The sequence below is a fragment of the Papio anubis genome, chromosome 9, assembly GCF_008728515.1.
Source record: "Papio anubis isolate 15944 chromosome 9, Panubis1.0, whole genome shotgun sequence".
Taxonomy (NCBI): Eukaryota; Metazoa; Chordata; class Mammalia; order Primates; family Cercopithecidae; genus Papio; species Papio anubis.
In genome coordinates this window covers 29872799-29891328 of record NC_044984.1, presented here as the reverse complement: position 1 = coordinate 29891328, position 18530 = coordinate 29872799, and the positions used below count along the sequence as shown (strand labels likewise).

General features: G+C 54.8%; 1 protein-coding gene across 5 annotated transcripts in view; it reads right to left on the bottom strand.

Moving 5' to 3' along the window:
- Positions 1–18530, bottom strand: part of TSPAN11 (tetraspanin 11) — a 70421-nt gene that overhangs the window by 10429 nt on the left and 41462 nt on the right. For 2 of the 5 annotated variants that reach the window (XM_021922156.2, XM_031650403.1), the window contains 3 exons: positions 7524–7598; positions 6482–6586; positions 3158–3627 (listed from right to left, as the gene is read on the bottom strand). In XM_021922156.2, the coding sequence (XP_021777848.2) occupies positions 3202–3627; positions 6482–6586; positions 7524–7598 (606 nt within the window). In that variant the 3' untranslated portion in view covers positions 3158–3201. Of the gene's footprint in view, positions 1–1578; positions 2851–3009; positions 3097–3157; positions 3628–6481; positions 6587–7523; positions 7599–18530 lie in introns of those variants that run through there. The other 3 variants (XR_634595.3, XM_009180474.4, XM_003906171.4) reach the window with 3 other exon arrangements.

The window sequence follows — 18530 nt, the reverse complement described above, 5'->3', positions numbered from 1 at the left end:
TGGAAGTGCCAGGCTGGGCATGTAGGGGAGATAAATGCCTGGTGTCTGCTCACTGGGAGGGAAACTATGACCCTGGGGAAGAGACTGGTATGAGCCCTTTCTCAAGGCTTATGACCCACCTGGGACTTGAGCAGTGTAGTGCCCAGTGTCGGCTGGCAGAGGGAGCTCTAACCCGAGGCTTGGCTGCTGCAGGGCTGGCTCAGTGGGCCACAGCGCAGAAAACTGGGCAAGAGGTTGAGAGCCACCAAAAGCCATTCCACAGCAACGGCGAAGGAACACAGGCTGCGCAGTGGGGGTTGTGAGTGGGCAGGAGGCGTGGCAGGCCTGCAGGTCCACTGCTCAACAACCTGACCTTTTCAACATCAGACCTCCACCAGTATGGTCTACCTTGACGGCCGGCTCTGGGCATCCGCAGCCCCGCTCCCTGCCCTCGGCCTCACTGACCTCGTCTGCAGCTTCTACAGGTTCTTGAGGCCAGAGAGGTGAGGAAGAAATAGACAGAGTGGCCCAGGCCTGGTCAGTGTCCATACAGAGCAGGACCCCTCAGCACCTGGAGTTCACAGGTTTCTGGAAAGTTCAGCTGCTCTGTGCTGCTGAGCATCCCTTCCCCTGTTCCCACTGACGACTTCCCTGGGGTTCAGCACAGGGGACAGGAGGCCTGCCCTGGGGAAGTGCAATAGAGGGGCAATGCTCACGCTACCTGGGCTCCCTGGCCCTGCAGCTGAGTGAGGATGACGAGGAGCAGGCTGGTCTGGTCAAGGAACAAGAGCTTTTTTTTGAGAGATGATGTGCTTATGCAGAAATCACAGAAATGATGGGTATCATTTATTGAACACCTGCTATCTGCTCAGCCATGAGCTGAGTGACTTACATGGATATCGCTAATTCCCACCACCAGGCAGCAGATAAGGTATAACTAGCCCCATTTTACAAATGAGTAACTGAGGCTCAGAGATGAAAGAACTGGCCCTAGGTCACACAGTTGTAGGTGGCAGAACCAAGATGGGTGTCCCTCCAGAGGCGATGGACCCTCCTCCCAGTGTGTTAGGCTGCAGCTAGGCCCTCCAGTCCCACAGATGATGTGGGTAGGTGGCACCATGGTCTCCAAGGACCCTGCACTGGAAGTCTCTCCAAGCCAGTCAAGGGCACTGTCCCCTGCTCTCTTTCCCACAGACCTCTGTGTCATGGTAGGGAGTTCGGGAAAGCAAAGAACCAAAGCCAGGAGACATGGGTGCTGGTTCAGGGTGTGAGGCCCTGGGTAACTCACCTCTCTGGGTCTCAACTTTCTGATCTGTAAAATGTGGAGAGCAGCTGGGTGCCATGGCTCATGCCTGTAATCCCAGCACTTTGGGAGACCGAGGTGGGCAGATCACCTGAGGTCAAGAGTTGGAGACCAGCCTGGCCAACATGATGAAACCTCAGCCTCTGCTAAAAATACAAAACTAGCCGGCATGGTGGCGGGCGCCTGTAATCCCAGCTACTTGGGAGGCTGAGGCAGGAGAATCGCTTGAACCTGGGAGGTGGAGGTTGCAATGAGCTGAGATTGCACCACTGCACTCCAGCCTGGGTGACAGAGTCAGACTCTGTCGCCAAAAAAAAAAAAAAAAAAAAAAAGCGAAGAACACTACTTCTTTTCTGGCCTGAGTCTCAGGCTGTTGTGTGGGCCCAATGAGAGGAAGTATCAGAAATCCTCTGAAGTCTACAGAAAACTGGAGAAAGACAGTTTCCACTTCTGGAGGCCTTCCTATGTGCCAGGTACTTCGTAAGTGGGTCACAGGCATCGCCTCATTCAAGAGCTGGGGAAATGGTCCACATTTTGCAGATGAAGAAGTCAATGGACAGGGAAGTTAAATAGCTCAAGGTTATCTAGGAGCAAAGCCAGGACTGGACCCAGGCCTTCTGAGACCAAACCCTCTGCTCCTCCCCTTCTCTAGACGGTGCTTAACCCTGGAGTGGGAAGGGCTGCGCAGGACAGCAGGACTCCTAGAAGGACAGCCCACACTCAGCTCCTGCTGAGCTGAAGCAGCCATGTACATGAGGTGGGGACTGCAGGGGCCCTTGCTGCTGAGGAGGCCTTCCTGGCTCCCCCGCTTCAGACCTTTGACTAGAGCAACCTGAGAGAGTCACCCTGACTTCCTGGGTAGCAGCTAGGGGAGAGGGTACAGGGAGAAATGGGAGCCAAGGACATTGCTCATCCTAAGAGAGACAGCTGGATGAGGGTGCACACACACACACACACACGGTCACCAACCTGGACACCAAAATCCATGGATGCTCAATTCCTGATATAAAATGGTGCAATATTTGCATATAACCTATGCACATTCTCCCCTATATAATACCTGAACCTCATCTCTAGACTACTTATACTACCTCATACAGTGTAAGTGCTATGTAAATAGTCGGTACATTGCATTATTCAGGCAATGGTGCTAAGGTTTGTTCAGTACAGATGCAATCATCCATTTTTTGGAATATTTTTGATCTACAGTTGGTTGAATTCATGGATGCAGAACCCATGGACATGGAGGACTGACTATACACACACAAACACACATGCACACACAAAGGAATGAATGCAGATACATGCACACTCACACACACATGCACAAGCACCCCTAAACACATATACGTGCATACAACCCCGACCACATGGACCCAGAAGCATGCAGACACACGTACCACAGATGGCTTGCACACTCGCCCCTCCGTGCACACCCATGGGGTGCATGCACATACCTGAGCCCACACTCACACTCCTCCCAGGTCCCTGTTCCCGACAAGTTCATGTTGTCCCCCAGCTATTTTCCTTCATGTTCTCTGGGGGAGATACTGACCGTGGGATTCAGCCTTGGTTGCAGAGGGAGCGGCAGAGAAGAAGAGAACAGGGTAGGGTACGGGTGTGCAAAGGGTCAGTTATTATAGCCTAGGTGGTTACTGAAGACCTGTGTCAATGCGAAAGGGGTTCAGAGCCCTTCCACCCCCGCCCGTCCCTGCACTGCAACTCACCTGCAGGCAGGCCACCCCGATGCCCACAGCCCCCATGAGCAGCAGGTGGTCGGCCAGGAACTGCTCCAGCTTGGTGAGGCAGCCTCCCTGTAAGAGAAGGGCAGGTGACGCGGCCATGGCCCAGGAGCAGGCGCGGGTGGGGAGGGAGGGCGGGCTGTCACTGCCGCAGAGGCTGAGGACAAGCCAGAGGACTCACAGGCTGGACCTAGCCTTGAACTGCCCACAGGCTACTTGAGTGGACCCAGGGGCATGCCGTGGTGTCCTAGACTCTCCGGTATGAGCTGCTTGTCCCAGGGCTTTGTAGAGACTCTGGAAAGCCCCAGGCACTGTGGGCTCATGGCCAAGGAGCACATGTGTCCTGCTTTCCCACACCCACTTGCCTGATCCAGCCTTTCTGGGGCTCCTGAACGGCCAGGCCAGGGCCCTCTCCTCACCCCCAGCTTGAGCTTGGGTGCTCACCTCCACCTTATAGATGTTGGAGGGGTGGGCCCGCTGGCCGCAGCGCGTCACCACTGTCTTGCAGCAGCTGTCGGGCACCCGGCGGCCCTCGGCCTCCCGCGACAGGATGTATGTGCTGTGCTGCCAGTCGGCTGAGCTGTTGCTTCCACAGCACTTGAACTGGAGGCAGAGGCAGAGGCTGGAGGTGAGAGGCCTGCGTAGGGTTCCAGGCTGCAGGACACATTATTCAAATACTAACCCAACCCCTACTTGTCTATCTGAACCATGGTTAGTTAGTATGTGTATAATGTGTTTTCCCTTCCCATGCTTTGAGAAGAGAGCTGGTCACTCCAGGGCCCTTCTCAGACTCAGTGCTGAACTGCCTGCAGGACACCTGCTTCCCAGCTTTTTAGCCACCCAAGTCCTTCAAGGAGGCTATGCTAGGTGTCTTGGGGGCAGGCCGGGTCTGCGAGGTGGGTCCCCAGAGAGTGAGGCTGTGGACCACTACTAGGTGGCAGAGCCCAGGGTGGGGACAAAACCACAAGGCAGGGGAGTTTCCTGGTCATCCAGGGGTCAGGGTGTGGGGACAGGGATCTAGCCTGGCCAGAGGCTCCCAGGCCCCCATTCAGGCTTTGAAGTCTCAGAGCCCCAGATCTGCCCATGGCACTGGGAGACCAGTGTCAACCAGAGGGGCTGTCATGAGTGCTAAGACCTGGGGTCATCTGCACCACCCCAGGGCAGGAAAGCGCCCACCCAGATATAAAATGATTCCAAGACAGCGGACATTGGTTGCTTCTCGCCTTTCCCAGTTACGGCACTGAGATTCAAAGTTCCCACACGGGACAGAGAGCAGGGCTGCTGTGAGGCTGCTGCTGGTGTGTGTCTGGAGATGGGGGGTGGAGGTACGTTTAGTCCAGCTACCAAGAGTTTGCTAGGCAGCTACTATGTGCCTGGAGTGAAGCAACCTGAGTAAGGCATGGGGCCTACCCTTGGGTAGCTTAGCATCCACTGTTGCATAGTAGGAGATGATAGAAGCTTGTGTGAGGCACAGAGGCTCTGTCCAGGGCCAGGAACAATCCACAGGGATGAACAGGGGCCCCAGGAGCTGAGGAGAGCATGACAGCACACAGACAGAGCAGGGACTGGCACAGCGTGCAGGAGTCACGTGGGAACTGCACATTCCGCGTGACTGCCTGTCTGTGCTGGTGCCGCCTGATGGCTGTCATTTGTAAAATGCGGACAACAAAAGTACCTCCATGCCATGCTGTTGTGAGGACTGACAGAGGTGATTCACATAAAGCACCTAGAAGAGAGCCCGGCGCTGAGTCAGTGGTGAAGGAGAGACACCTGCTTCCAGCATCACGCTTGTGTGAATACAGCTTCGTGTGTCTCTGTCATTTACATCCACGTGGTGGTGGATGCTGGCCTGGGTGCTGGCCCTGGCTCTGCAGCCACTGCTTTCTTGGGCTCAGTCTCCTGCCTGAGATGTGGTCTGGGGTTCTAAAGTGTTCCCGGCTTGTGTGAGGGCCATGTCCGCACGCATAGACACCCTGCAAGTCTTCGTCAGCGACACAGCCTTCGCTCTCAGCTGTGCCTTTCCTTATCTGCCCCTGGCCCTGACCTGCCGCTTCCACCCTCTTCACTTAAGCAAACCCTGCCTCTGCCCCATGAAGTCCTCCCTACCTTGGCTCCTGCCTCTTCTGAAGGTGGCCCAGCCTTGCACTGCCTGCACATTGCCTGCTGTGTGTCCAGCTTCCCCGAGGGCAGGGATCCTGTCCTATTCCTCTTTGTCTAGCACAGTTCCTCACAGGTGAGGCCCAGTGAGTGGAGCGCACACTTAGTTTTGCACAGGGCTGGCCAGCAGTGTGTGCTGCCTCCTCCTGGTCCTGAGCTAAGCCCGTGGGGTGCGAGTGTGCCTGTGGGTGTGTACTTGTGTGTACATGCATGTCCCAGGCCACTACTTCAGAGAAGAGACTCCTCTCTGCAGCACCCAGTGGGAGCTGGTCCTGAGTCTTGGGGAGATGGGGAGGGGCCTTCCAGTTGATCCATGACGCTCCTGGGGCTCAGAGCTCCCCACATCTACTTCCTCTACTTGCCTGATGTTCCCTGGGGCCAAGAGCAAGGCCTGAGGTCCAGGGGGTGGGGGTGGGGAGTGGGGTGGCAGAGAGAAAGGGGACCAGAGTGGGCAGATGGGACTGCTTTGAATTTTCTGACATGGACACATTCGGATCCTAGAGCAGCGCTGTCCAGGAGAACTTTCTGAAATGAAGGCAGCGTCCTACATCTGTGCTGTCTGATCGGAGCTCACTAGACACATGGGCTAATGAGCACGAGAAATGCAGTTGGTGTGACTAAGGAATTGAATGTTGTATTTAATTGAGCTGGAAATAGCCACATGTGGGTGGTGGCTGCCATACTGGACAGGACAGCTCTGAGGTCCATTTGCCCATCGTTTATGTCTGGTCAGGCCGGTGGGTGTCCCTGGAGGGATTTGCTGGGTCTCTTCTTGGAAAGGAGAAAACCTTTCTGTCCCCCAGCATTCTGTCTGATGGCTCACACTGGAGGGTTCCTGTGGCAGCTTAACTGAAATCTCTCTGCTGGTTACAGCTCAGTCTTACGGAGCCGCAGTAGCCAGCCCCCCGGGGAAGGAGGAAGGCAGCCCCGTGGATAGAAGCAGCCTGGAGAGGAGCTTCCTGGACTGGATCCTGGCAGGAGATGGAGTTCTCCTGGCACAGCCGGCTTCCTGGCCACAGAGGCCCCAGAACAGGAAGGCAGCAGGGGTGGGGCCTGGAGGAGGTGGTCAGAATAGGAGAGGAATCAGGCTTCAGCAGGTATTTTTCATGGCAGTGGGGACATCTACAGCTGTGACCATGTTTAATGCTCATATGCCCTAAAGAGGCTTCATTTTAAGGATGTGACATCTGAAGCTCAGAGAGGGTAAGTAACCTGCCTAGGGTCACCCAGACAGGAAAGAACAGTTAGGGTTTGAACGCATGTGGGCTTGGCCTTCAAGGCCACATGGGGCATGGCTTACATCCTGCTGGAGCCGGTCTACTGAGGCGGTGATCTGCGTGGCTCCAGGCTGCCCGTAGTTCTCAGCCAGAGTCTGGTTCAAGTGCTGCTTCAGTTCATCACTCAGCTGAGGAGGGTAAGAGGGAAGGTGCCATCAGCAGGACCAGCCCCATCCCCGCCCTGGCATCAGGCCTACTCACAACCCCCCCACCCCCCAGCTAATTCTAGAACACTGTGGACTGTGGATGGTGTGATGCAGAGGTTTCTCAGCAGTGTAAGGGACCATCAGCCAGAGACAGTGCAGAAGACAGCTATGGAGAGGAAGATACCAAAACTGGGCCCCCACTTAGGGCAGAGGTGTGATGGGCAGAGCTGAGAGAGGCTGGGGAGACAGCTCAGGTAAAGGGTCACATCCAGAAGCTGGTGGGAGGCGGTGGTGAGGCCAGACACAGGGTGCTTTGAAATGTCTGTTGATCTTAACTGTGATCATGAGGTGATATTGAAAGTATTTATAATTGTTACCCTCTGGGCATCATATCAGCACTGGCTGGAAACAACCAGCAGAGTCGTACTGTCTCTACCAACCAAACATTACCCTGGTCATGACCTCAAATTCCCGATTCAGCGGGCTCAAGGGTGGGAGTGGACAGGACTGACTCTGGGACTCACTCCATCCTTTTTCAATCCAGGCAGGCAAGGCCTGATCCTGCTTCAGGGTCTGGCATGTGACCCTGGCCCAGGCCTTTTTTCTTGGATGTCTCTGACAGATGGATTCATCCTCTAGACCACCCTTGGAAGGGGAGAGGGATGACCCAATGTCCCACGGGAAATCCCCGTCCCCAGCTCCCACATGGAAGACATCAGCATCCACACATGCAGGACAGAATTGCTGGAGCCGGGACCAGCAGCTGGGATGCAGATGTGTAGGGGGATTGCCAGGGCCTGGGAAACAGGACCACCCCTGCGCCCGCCTCAGCTTCCCTCATCACAATGCAAACCTCCCTACCCACATTGCTTCTTCAGGGGCACTGACAGAGGGTGCAGGAGGAGGAAACGTCACTCACCCTCTGGTAATACACATGGGCCAGGACTCCCGCCACCAGCTCAACCAGGAAGATGACGAGCAACAGGCAGAAATACTAGGAGCAAGGAGAGAGGACAGTCACCACCGGGATCAGGATGCTGCTATGACAAACGTTTTCCCACAGTGGTGGGGGTGGTAGAGATACCTGCTGGGACCCCTATCATCCAGACCATCTTCCTCCTGGATGTACCAGTCTCACTGGCTGCCAGTACCAAGTTCCCCACTTACTCCTTCCCTCCTTGGTCTGCTGACAATTCAGTAATGCATCTACCCATCCAATATGTATTAAATACCTGCTATATGCCAGATGCCAGGTAGCGTAAGACAACTATTGCTCTCAAAGTTATTGATGGTGGGAAGACGGATGAGTGACTGCAATGCTGTGTTATAAATGTCACTATGGGGTAAGCTCTAGAGATGGTGGGAGGCTCCTGGTAGGGTGGGCAGTCAGAGGCGGCTTCCTGGAGGTGGTGACACCTAAGTAACATCTTTAAGGACTGAATAGGCATTTGCTAAGTGAAGGAGGGAAGCACATTCCAGAAAGAGGGGAGAACAAGTGAGAAGCCATGGGGCATTTGTGTTCAGGGAGTGGACAGTACCCTTGTAGTTGCAGTGCAGGGACCAGGGTGGACTGCAACAACCAAGGCTCAGGAAAAACCAAATCAGATATCCAGGGGAAGGCAATTCTTGTGCTGTCTTTCAGCCCTGATGCCCATTTCCTGTTCTTCATGGCCCTGCAGGGTTCTCATTCCCCTAACCACTCCTCTTCCCATCTCCCAGGCCTGCTGCTGCTGCTGGCTTCCCGGCCCTGCACTCAGTGTGACCTGTAGAAGGACATGGGTGCTGCTTCCTTCTCACTCCCACCTGGCTTGCACAGTCAGGGGGAGCTCCTGAGACCCTGCTCGACCAATTCTGCTTGCAGGAGCCAACATGCCTAGAAGGCATGTTGGGCCTCCCTCTCTCCCAACCCTGGAGGAGCGGGGAGAGGGGGATGAAGCTGGCTACAGGCAGCCATGGAGCTCCCAGGCAGGGACAAGGGAAGAGAAGGGAGGAGAAGAGAGGGGGAGAGAGGGGGAGAGAGGGGGAGAGAGGGGGGGAGGGAGGGAGGGGGGGAGAGGGGGAGAGAGGGGGAAAACTATTGATCAAAACCAGCCCACTGTGGGGAAGCTCAGCCTGACTCAAGAGCACCTCCCACCCGGGCTGCCCCCAGGCACTCCCCGCCCACCTGGCCACAGCAGGGCAGCTGCCCATGGTCACTGGGATGGCTGGATTCTAGGGAAGGCCCAGCCTGTGGGTGAGACTGAAACTCTAGGCTTCACCCAGCAGGGAAAGGAGTGTGAGCAGGAGGTATATGGTGGTGGGTGGTGGTGGGGGATGCCCAGGACAGACAGGGCATTTCAGAGGCAATGCTAATCCATGGGCCCATGGGACTCGCCCAACCATCTCCTGCACCACTCAGCAGGGAGCCTGGCATGGGCAGGGATTAAGGAATGTAGGAGAGGGGCCATTTCTTTTCACAGGGAAAGAACTGTGGTCCAAGAGCAGGGCTTCCTTTCAAATGAAGTGTGTTACCCACCTCCTCATTACAATTTTACTGTGTCCTATAGTCTCCCAGTATCAGGGACACAGGGAGAGTTTCCAGTTTCAGAATAACAGTGTCAGGCCTAGCCCCATCATTTGCGGGGCCTGAGGCCAAGAGCACAAATGCAAGGTCCCTGCCCCTTCCTTTCCTGCCCCAGGCTCTTCGCTGCACCAGGAACAACCTCCAGCTCTGTCTGCCCCTCCCCCAGGGTCAGATGCCCCTTGGCACGGGGTGTGGAGAGGGCTGAGTGTGGTGCAGGCTAGAGGCACACATGCTAGTCAGCCTCAGGACATGCTTGCAGGTGCTGCGTGCAGGTTGTCTGGACAGAGGATTCACACTCCTGGATCCCTAGGAGGAGGTCAGGAAGTGGTGGGAGGGAGTTGCAGATTCCACAAGGACACATTCCCTCCACCCTACGGACTTTCCACTCCCTGGGGAGGAGTGTGGATGAAGAGGGCCTCAGGCCCAAGCCTGGGTCTACATGTACCGAGTGGGATGCAGGGTAAGCTACGGCAGGAGGCTGAAGAGAGGGTCTGTGGATGATCCTCCTGCTTGACAAGCCTCTGAGAAGTAGGGCCCAAACACTGAGGGAGGCTGGGGGAAAGTCAGTGAACTTGGGTTGGGTTCAGGCTCCACCACATGCTGGCTCTAGCTGGATGGCTGCTAGTACTTTGGTGCAAATTAGAAAAACGTGGTTCAGGAAGAGTTGCATGGGCCGGATTTCAGCCTTCTTTGGTCCCCTCGTGTAGGACGCAAACTTTAGGGTCAACAAGGACCCAGTGAGAGGGGAAATGTACTTTCCAGTGATCTGACCTGCCTCCTGCCCTCCCAGAGCTCCAGGTCCCACAGCATGAGGGGTGCGGTCCTTGTCAGCCAGTGGGAGGCGCAGCCAGCCCATGCCAGAGTGTGGTCCCCCAGGGAGCCGCCCAGTCCATCAGACAGAGCATGGCTACACATTCACCCTCACCCTACCCAGGGTGAGGCATCCTTGTTTCTGAGCCTCCTCGACTCAGGGGCTCTCCCCTGCCATACGCTGCGGGGCCCTGCGGCTCCTCTCTGACATGCGTGCCCTTCCTGCCTGCTCCAAACTTCCCTCCACCATCCCCAGCTATGGTGCTGAGGCCGGCTCCCTCCCGCTGCACAGGACCTGAAGGCACTGATGCCAATCGCTCCCAGAGACCTCTGGGACATGGGAGGAAGAGGTGATGGAGTGTCCCTAACTGACAGAAGCACCCAGGCTGCTGGCAGCTAGGAGAGCCGCATGCTGGCATCTCTCCACCTTCCTTCTCCCCATCGCCCCTGTGGGCCGTGAGTCACATCCACAGGATACTCCTGGATAGCTGGTAGTGTCACGCCGCTTCTCAGGAGAAGCCACTGCCCCAGTTCCTACTGAAGACAGGGTGGCGAACAGGGAGGATGGGGAGGTAGAGATACCGAACCTCACCCCTTGGTTTAGTGGCTGGCTAAATTAGTACATCCTACCCCTGCACAGGCTGGTTCAGAGGCATCACACAGGCTATCTGACCTGCTGGAGTGACCTCCTCCAGGAGGAGGGGGAGCGCTTGGCAGGGGCAGTGGTGTGTGGGGACAGCCTTCTCAAGCTCCAGTGTGTAAAGATGCCTGGGAGGGGAGTGAAGGCCTGGCCTGGGGCTTCGAGGGGACTGAGGCCGGGTGCTGGTGGGCACAGGCACTGGCTCCAGGCAGCAGCTTCCACAGCAGGGAGGCTGCAGGTGTGACCCACCAGGTGTGTGGTCCACCAGGCCCAGGAGCAGGCACAGGGTCCCTCATCAGCTAGGGCTTCAGCCGGGTGAGGTCATGGGCTCTGACAGAGCCGTCACCTCTGCCCCTCCACCCTGCACCTTACCCAGCCTTTCCTAACTCCCTGGGTCCGGCGGGATCATCTCAGGGCCCCTGCGGCACACACTGGCTCTGTGTGCAAAGTTGAAAAGTGTTTCTGGTGTTGCTGCACACAGGCCAAGTGTCCAGCCTTCGGGCCTTTGCCCTGCCTGTCCCCCTGCCGAATGCTGGCGCCTACCTCTCCTTCCACACCTGGCTCGGCTCAGTCATGGCTCCACCAGGCCATCCCTGGGCGGGAGCAACTGCCACTCCCCGCCCTCTGAATGCCTGCAGCGCATCATCTGCTGTCTCCTGACACCTGCACTCTCTGCTTTGCCTGTCTCTCCTCTGCCGGACTGGGCTTCACCTCTGTGTCCCTCCCCTGCCTGCCATGTGGTTCCTCAGTGTAGGTCATCACTGGATGAGTGACACAGCTTTACCCATTGCTCTGTAGCACTGCTTTTGCTTCAGGTGTTACCACTCTGTCCCCTAGAATGACTGTGAGCTTCGGAGAAACAGGGACCACATCTGAGGTTGCTTCTGGCTCCTCCACAGTGCCCGGTATGGTGCTGGGTCTAGACACACACTTAGCAGACATCCTCTGATTAAGATGCAGGAGTGCACTTTCAAATAAAGTACACCTCTGAGACAGCAGGAACTGGCTGGAGCATACCAGCCCCATGCTGGGGGCAGTAGCTTAATCTTTTTCTGATCTGAGAGTAGCATAGCAGTTACCTTAGTTAAATTTACACCAGTGGTTCTCAACCTGGCACAATTTTGCACCCAGTGGGTATTTGGCAAAAGGAGTATCTAGAGGATCGAGGCCCAGATGCCAAGCATCCCACTGGGTGCAGGGCAGTCTCCCGCAGTGAAAAATTATCTGGCCCAAAATGCCAGCAGTGCCGAGGTGGCAAAACCCTGGGTCACACGTTTACCTTCAGGTTCTCAGGCTGATGCTGGGACTTGATTCGCTTATGTGTCCCTATGCACTGTGGGAGCCACAAAAATAAGATCCAAGGAATGTTAGCTAGCTCCCAAGCAGCTGGAAACGGAACATGGACAGAAGCATGTGCAGCACTGTACCCGCCTGGGAGGGCGCCTCTGCGGTAGGAGGCTGCTCGCCTTGACAAAAGGATCAGGGAAGGTTATATTGCTTCAGCTCACATCCCCATGGGACCACGGGGGCTGGAATTCCACGAGGGAATTCCATGAGGCCAGGTACAACCCGAGAGCTCTCAATGTTTCCTTGGGGATCATCTGTTTTCTGAAGCAGCCATGGATTCCTCCATTTGCTTCAGTGAGCTGGGGAGGGGTATGACGCCATAAGGTTTGTGTTAGGGGTTGACTCTAGGAAGCATCAAGAAGGTTCTGGAAACACCTTTAGCCTTCTTTAAGTTGGGTTTGGTATTGCTTTTTGAATTATTATACAAAAGTCAGTAATAAGAAATTCTTGGCCGGGCGCGGTGGCTCAAGCCTGTAATCCCAGCACTTTGGGAGGCCGAGACGGGCGGATCACGAGGTCAGGAGATCGAGACCATCCTGGCTAACATGGTGAAACCCCGTCTCTACTAAAAAAAAAAATACAAAAAACTAGCCGGGAGCGGTGGCGGGCGCCTGTAGTCCCAGCTACTCGGGAGGCTGAGGCAGGAGAATGGCGTGAACCCGGGAGGCGGAGCTTGCAGTGAGCAGAGATCCGGCCACTGCACTCCAGCCTGGGCGGCAGAGCGAGACTCCGTCTCAAAAAAAAAAAAAAAAAAGAAATTCTCAGCCCATATTTCCATGTAGTTAGAATTCACTGGACCTCATGGTGTCCTGCTTTTCCTAGCTCACTGTGCCAGGGAGGGCCCCTGCTCCACCAATAAAGCCCAGAATTCTCTGCAGAGAGCCCCCAGAAGCACTGGCCCATGGCTTAGGAGACAACACCCCAACTCAGGGCGGGCTGGCCTTGCTTCTCAAAACTTAGTAGAGGAGCAGAGGGCAGGCAGGTTTTCTGTAGTGGGAGCAATAGACAGGCATCCCTTCTGGCAAAAGAAAAAAAATAACCCTTCCTTGGCAGAGGCAGTGCCTTACTCATCTGCACCGCCCTGAAGCACCAAGCCTAGCCTGGCACATGGTTCCCACATGTAACAGTAACAGCCCACATGTACAAGCTCTCCCAGGTGCCAGCCCCCTCCTTATAAGCACATTGCATGGTATCTCCTGTCCACCCTTGGAGATGAGTACTAAGCATTGCTCATCACATTGCCACGTGGGCACGAGCATCAGCCTTACTTTATAGGTGAGGACAGGAGCTTGGAGACGCTAAGTAGCTTGCTGGAGGTCACTTAGCAAGTACATGGTGAGTGAGGAACAGAACCCAGGAGTACCAGCTGCAGAACCTGTGCTCTGACCTGCTGCATGGTACTGTCCCCACTAAATGGGGGAGGGATGGACGGATGAGCTCCCTGGGCTCACTCAGGGTGGATTCAGCATTTTAGGGCAGGTATGGTTCAGGTGAACACAGGGGTGTCAGTGCTCCACAAGGGACAGAGTGTCAGGAGAGGTGAGGAATGAGTAGGTGAAGATGGAGAGAATAGAGGGAAGCCCAGGGAAGCCCTCCCTGCACCAGTGGGGCAGGCAAGAGATAATCCAGGTCCCCCGCCCCGCGCCGGGCAGCTGGCCTTCCTTTTTGCCAAGAATGGCACAAGAGCAGCTTTCACCTGCTCCTCAACCCCTTGGCTCATCCTGGGTTCATGGCCATGGATTCTAATGCCTGTCTCTGCCCCCTCCACCCTTCACTTTATTCAACCCAGCCCGCTCTCACCTCAGAAGCTAGTCACTGTTGTACAAACCTGAGAAACACTCCTGTGCGTGCACACAGAGCTGTACACAGTGAAGCCTCCACCCTCTGCGCCTTTTGCTCTCGCTGTTCCTCCTGCCCAGAATTCCCTGCCCCGACCCCATCTGTGTTCTATTTATTGGCTGCTCAGCCACCAACACTCTCAGCTCAGGCACAGCCTCCATGAAGCCCTCCCTGGGCCAGAAGTTTCTGAGCCATGGTCTCACTGTTAGCATCCTTGTTTCTGAGCCTCCCTGACTCTGGGGCCTCCCTGCTTGTCTCGCTCCCTGGGACTGTGTACGCGCTGATCCCTGCTTGCCCTCCTGGCTCTGATCTTTACCTGGTTCTGCCTTCGTGGTCCCTGTGCCCTTGGTATGACCTGAACCTACCCCACTGACCTCCAGCTCCACTCTGGTTTCTGTGACTGGTCTGCCCCTGCAGATCCAGGGCTGCCGGTCCTTCCAAAAGTGACCACCTATGGTCTAATGGAAACAGATAACGAGAATTCCAAAGAAAGCCCCTGTAGCATCTGCCCCAGAGCCCTCCATAAGAACGATCCCATTTCAAAATATGCCAAACGAGAGCAGTGTGTTAAGCATAGAATGGGATCCAAACATTCATCTTTCCCCATATAGCAAAGTGATTTTATTTCCAATTAATTCTTTTTTTTTTTTTTTTTTTTTGAGACAGAGTCTGACTCTGTAGCCGAGGCTGGAGTGCAGTGGCTGGATCTCAGCTCACTGCAAGCTCCGCCTCCCGGGTTTACGCCATTCTCCTGCCTCAGCCTCCTGAGTAGTTGGGACTACAGGTGCATACCACTATGCCTGGCTAATTAAATTTATGTATTTATTTATTTGTAGAGATGGTGTCTCACCATATTTCCCAGGCTGGTCACAAACTCCTGGCCTCAAGCAATCCTCCCAGCTTGGCCTCCCAGAGTGCTGGGATTACAGGCATGAGCCACCATGCCCTGCCAGAAATTGAGGGCTGGACTTACATTGCCTGGGGCAAGCTGAGCCCCAGATAGAGATTTTGGGGCAGATTCGCTGGTGCATAAGAGACAGGGCATCAGCTGGTGCCATCTTTGAGGTAAGTTTGAAGAACGTTATGAAACTGGAATCTTGAAATTTCTCCATTGGATTGATTCTACCACAAAGAAGGGAGCTTCACTGAACCATTCCTCATCTGTGTCTCCAGCCATTCTGCGTAATTAGAGATAGTCAGGGTTTGTGAAGCTTCCTGCCACGCCACATCCAGTCAAGGCAGTCCAGGCAGGTTGGGATGAGAGGGAGGTACTAGCCTATTCTCAGAACAGTGCAGCAACAGCCAAAGAAAACCCAAGACCCTGCCAAGGTTAAGTTGCAGGGAGGAGAGCCCAGCCCGAGGCTCCCAGCTGGCTGTGTGTGTGAGAGGATTACAGAGGAAGCCGGAGGGAGGGTCAGGGAGGGAGGGTCACTCCCGCCAAACAGGAAAAGTGAAGCCAGCTTTTTCAGTGGCAACGGCCTCAGGGTGAATTATTTTCTGGCAATTAACCATTAACTGCAGTCAGCTCAGAGGTGCAGCTGCCAGGCCCATTTGTGCAGAAAAGAGAGGATGTAGATTTGGGAGCCTTCAGCCATTCCTGTAACCAAGGGTCACTCTTAGAAAGATGGAGGTAACCTCTACCCCTCCTGGCCCCAGCCCAGGGCTCAACACCTGGGTCGTCCAGCTGCAACCACGCCAAAGGTTGGGATTCAGCCATTCCACCTGGAAGCGGCTCTACAGTGAGGGCTCAAGAATGTGCTCTGGCCAATGTGTGATACTGACATGTGGTTCTGGGAGCAGAAAAGGGGGCCAGAGCTAGGGTGCAGAAAACCGGTGGACAGAGTAAGGGCATGCTGGAAGAGGCAGGGAGGAACAAAACTGGGTCTCGGGGAGGCAGCAAGTCTTCCAGAGGCACATCAAGAAAATGTGGCTGAGGCCCTTCAATGTTCCCGCCCAAATGTTGGAGGTCTAAGGAGATCACACTGTGTGTGTTCCAGGAGGTGGTGAGGGTCATGGAAGGAGAACACAGTTTCAGAACTCCAGGCCAAAGACAGGCGTTTACTAGGATTCACGCTGGGACGACTGAGAGCCCAGTCTGAACAGGCTGAGTGACAGTGGCCCCGCAGATTGGGCTTTAGGCCCTGGTCAGCTGGCTGGGGTGATGAGGGCCAGTCCCCCTATAGGCAGACACGGCGCAGGGAACTCAGAGGATGCTGGTGTTCAGTGGATTCAGGCATGAGGAAAGTGACCAATTGCTACTCCCTCCCAGTGCCCTGGAAGGACCCAGACTTTCCCATTGGCTGTCTTCTTGCAGGCTGTGGGAGAGATAGTACAGCCTGAAGGCACCTGTGCAAGGAAGGAGCAAGGGTAGGACAAGGAGCAGTGGCAGGGACCCCAGGACAGGGCTGGTGATGGGTCCCGAGCAGTGGTAATTAATTCTAGGACAGGACTGGCTATGGGTGGAAAGGGAAGGCTCCCAAGAACGAGGAGACACCAGGCTCCATGGAACAGGACAGCCTGGAAGTTAAGGAAAACCCAGAGAGGTCAGAGCCTCTGACCAAATCCAACACAAATTTAAACTGCCTGCATGGTCCTTTGCCTTTTAATACAGGCGCCTCGTGCTCCTCACTAGACTCTAAGCCTAGAACTAAGTCAGGGTCCCTTTTTCCTTCCTCCCCTTCTCACCCTGCCTTGGGCCCAGCAGAGCAGGACTTGCCAGGAATGTGCTGGAAATGCTTGTTGCTATTGATGAATTAGGCAGTCCCATCCATGCAATATGGAGCATCCATTGCAGAAAACTGGAGGGAGGTGGTGGTGGAAGCTAATTGGCCGTAGAACCACCCCTTCGAGACAATGCTCCTGGACTGTGGTGATCAGATACACCTGCTGTACCCCGAAAAGGGTGGATGTCAACACAGATCCTATGGGTCTCTTGAGCGGCCAGCTCTTGGGGATGTTTGCATCCTGCTTCCCAAGGATCCTTCAGGGTTCTGAGGCCACCTGGTCCATTCCCCTGCCTGCATTGCAGAAGCCACGCTGGATGAGGAAAGGCTCATGCTGGAGAGCGGTCGGGGTTCCCCAAGCCCTGGCTATAGAATGCTCCCTTTGGAGCATGGTGGGGTCAGCGGACTCAAAGGTTAAAGAGCCACCAAACAGATGACGCAAGGCCCACCCTGGAGCTGGGTGGTTGGTGGAGCAACATAACAGCACATGTAGGTAAGAAACGAGCCAGGGAGGACACACTCTAGTTCCCAGGCATGGGGACCCAGGCTCTCCTCACCCTGAACTTCCCATCAGCGCCAGCTACTTCAGAGGATGTGGCCCAGCTCAGGCTGCAGGGCCCTGGGAGCCATGGCCCTCAGAATAACTCTTATTTATTTAGGTTCCTTCTTAAGGGAGCTTGGTCATGGTGATGGCAATAGTGATGCGGATGTTCATTAGAGCCACATTTTTACCGTCCTTTTATAATGTGGTGATTCACTTCCTAAGACCTGAAAATACTTCTTCATTAACCTCACACATCATCCTGTATAAAATGGCAACACAAGGAAGCAGGCAGAAGCTGAGTGACTTACCCGAGGTCCCAGAGCAAGCTGGGCAAGGTACACGGAAACCAGCTTTTGAACCCGAGCCCATATATTTTCACCTCTGATTGTGGACTTTAGTGCCCTGGTTGACCAAGTCTTGGCCTATTTGATGGAGGTGTGGCAATTCTGGATCCCCTTGTTTTCAGAAATTGGTTTTTAGAACTTCTTACTTTTTAATCCATCCCCCAAACAGAAAAGAATGCCCAATAAAGACCCAGTTTAGTTTGAATCATCCACCATGATCTTCATTTGGCTTAAAATATAGAAGTTTTCAGAGCCTCCATTCAAAACTCTAAAAATATCCCTCTCTTTTGATCTAGGTGGCCTCTGTCCTGGTCTTTGGCCCCAGGCTCAGACGGCCTGAATGATCTCTCTCATGCAGTCTTTGCTAAAAAAGATCTGGTGTGAATAATTTAAGCCCCACTCCTGTTCCTGCTCGGCAGATTTCCGGTGCCAAGCTGATCATCATTTCAGCACCGGCAGAGATGTGCTATTTCTGTCCCCCACAGCCACTTCCTTCTTGGGAAAGTGACCTTGAGGGGCTGCAGGTGAGCGAGGAGAAAGGGCTGTGCCAGGACGGACTTCGTGCCTGTGTGGAAGCTGGATGGTCGCCCTCTGGGTCATTCCTTGGGAACTTCTCCCACGCTCCTCCCGATCCAAGGTAGACGCATGTCATTCAGATGCCTGGGCTTTCATCTTTCCCTCTCCTCCTCAGGGACCACTTTGTCTAGTGATAGACTCGCTGCCCTTCTCCTTTGGAGCTTCCCTCACCTGTCAGCTGATTCAAGATTTCACATGGAAGTGAGACATGGAGGGGACAAAATGAAATGGAACCAGAAAGGAACTGCTGAGAGGCATGGAGCACTTTTACACTGCCTTAACCACACCACGTGACTCTAAACAGGAGCCTGGGTTTTAAAATTCCTACTTGTGTTAGCCCAAGAAAGGTTGTACAGCCACCTTCTTGGTTTAAACAATCAAGTGCTCGATGTTTCAGGGGCTGTTGGGCCAGGATGTGAATTACTCAGGATCCCCAGCTTTACCTCTTGCTCTGTCCTTGGGCCAGTTCTGTCACTGGTTCTTTCAGAGGAGTAGACAAAGCAAAGAAAGCTTTCTCGGCCATGGAGTTTGCTGTTTGCT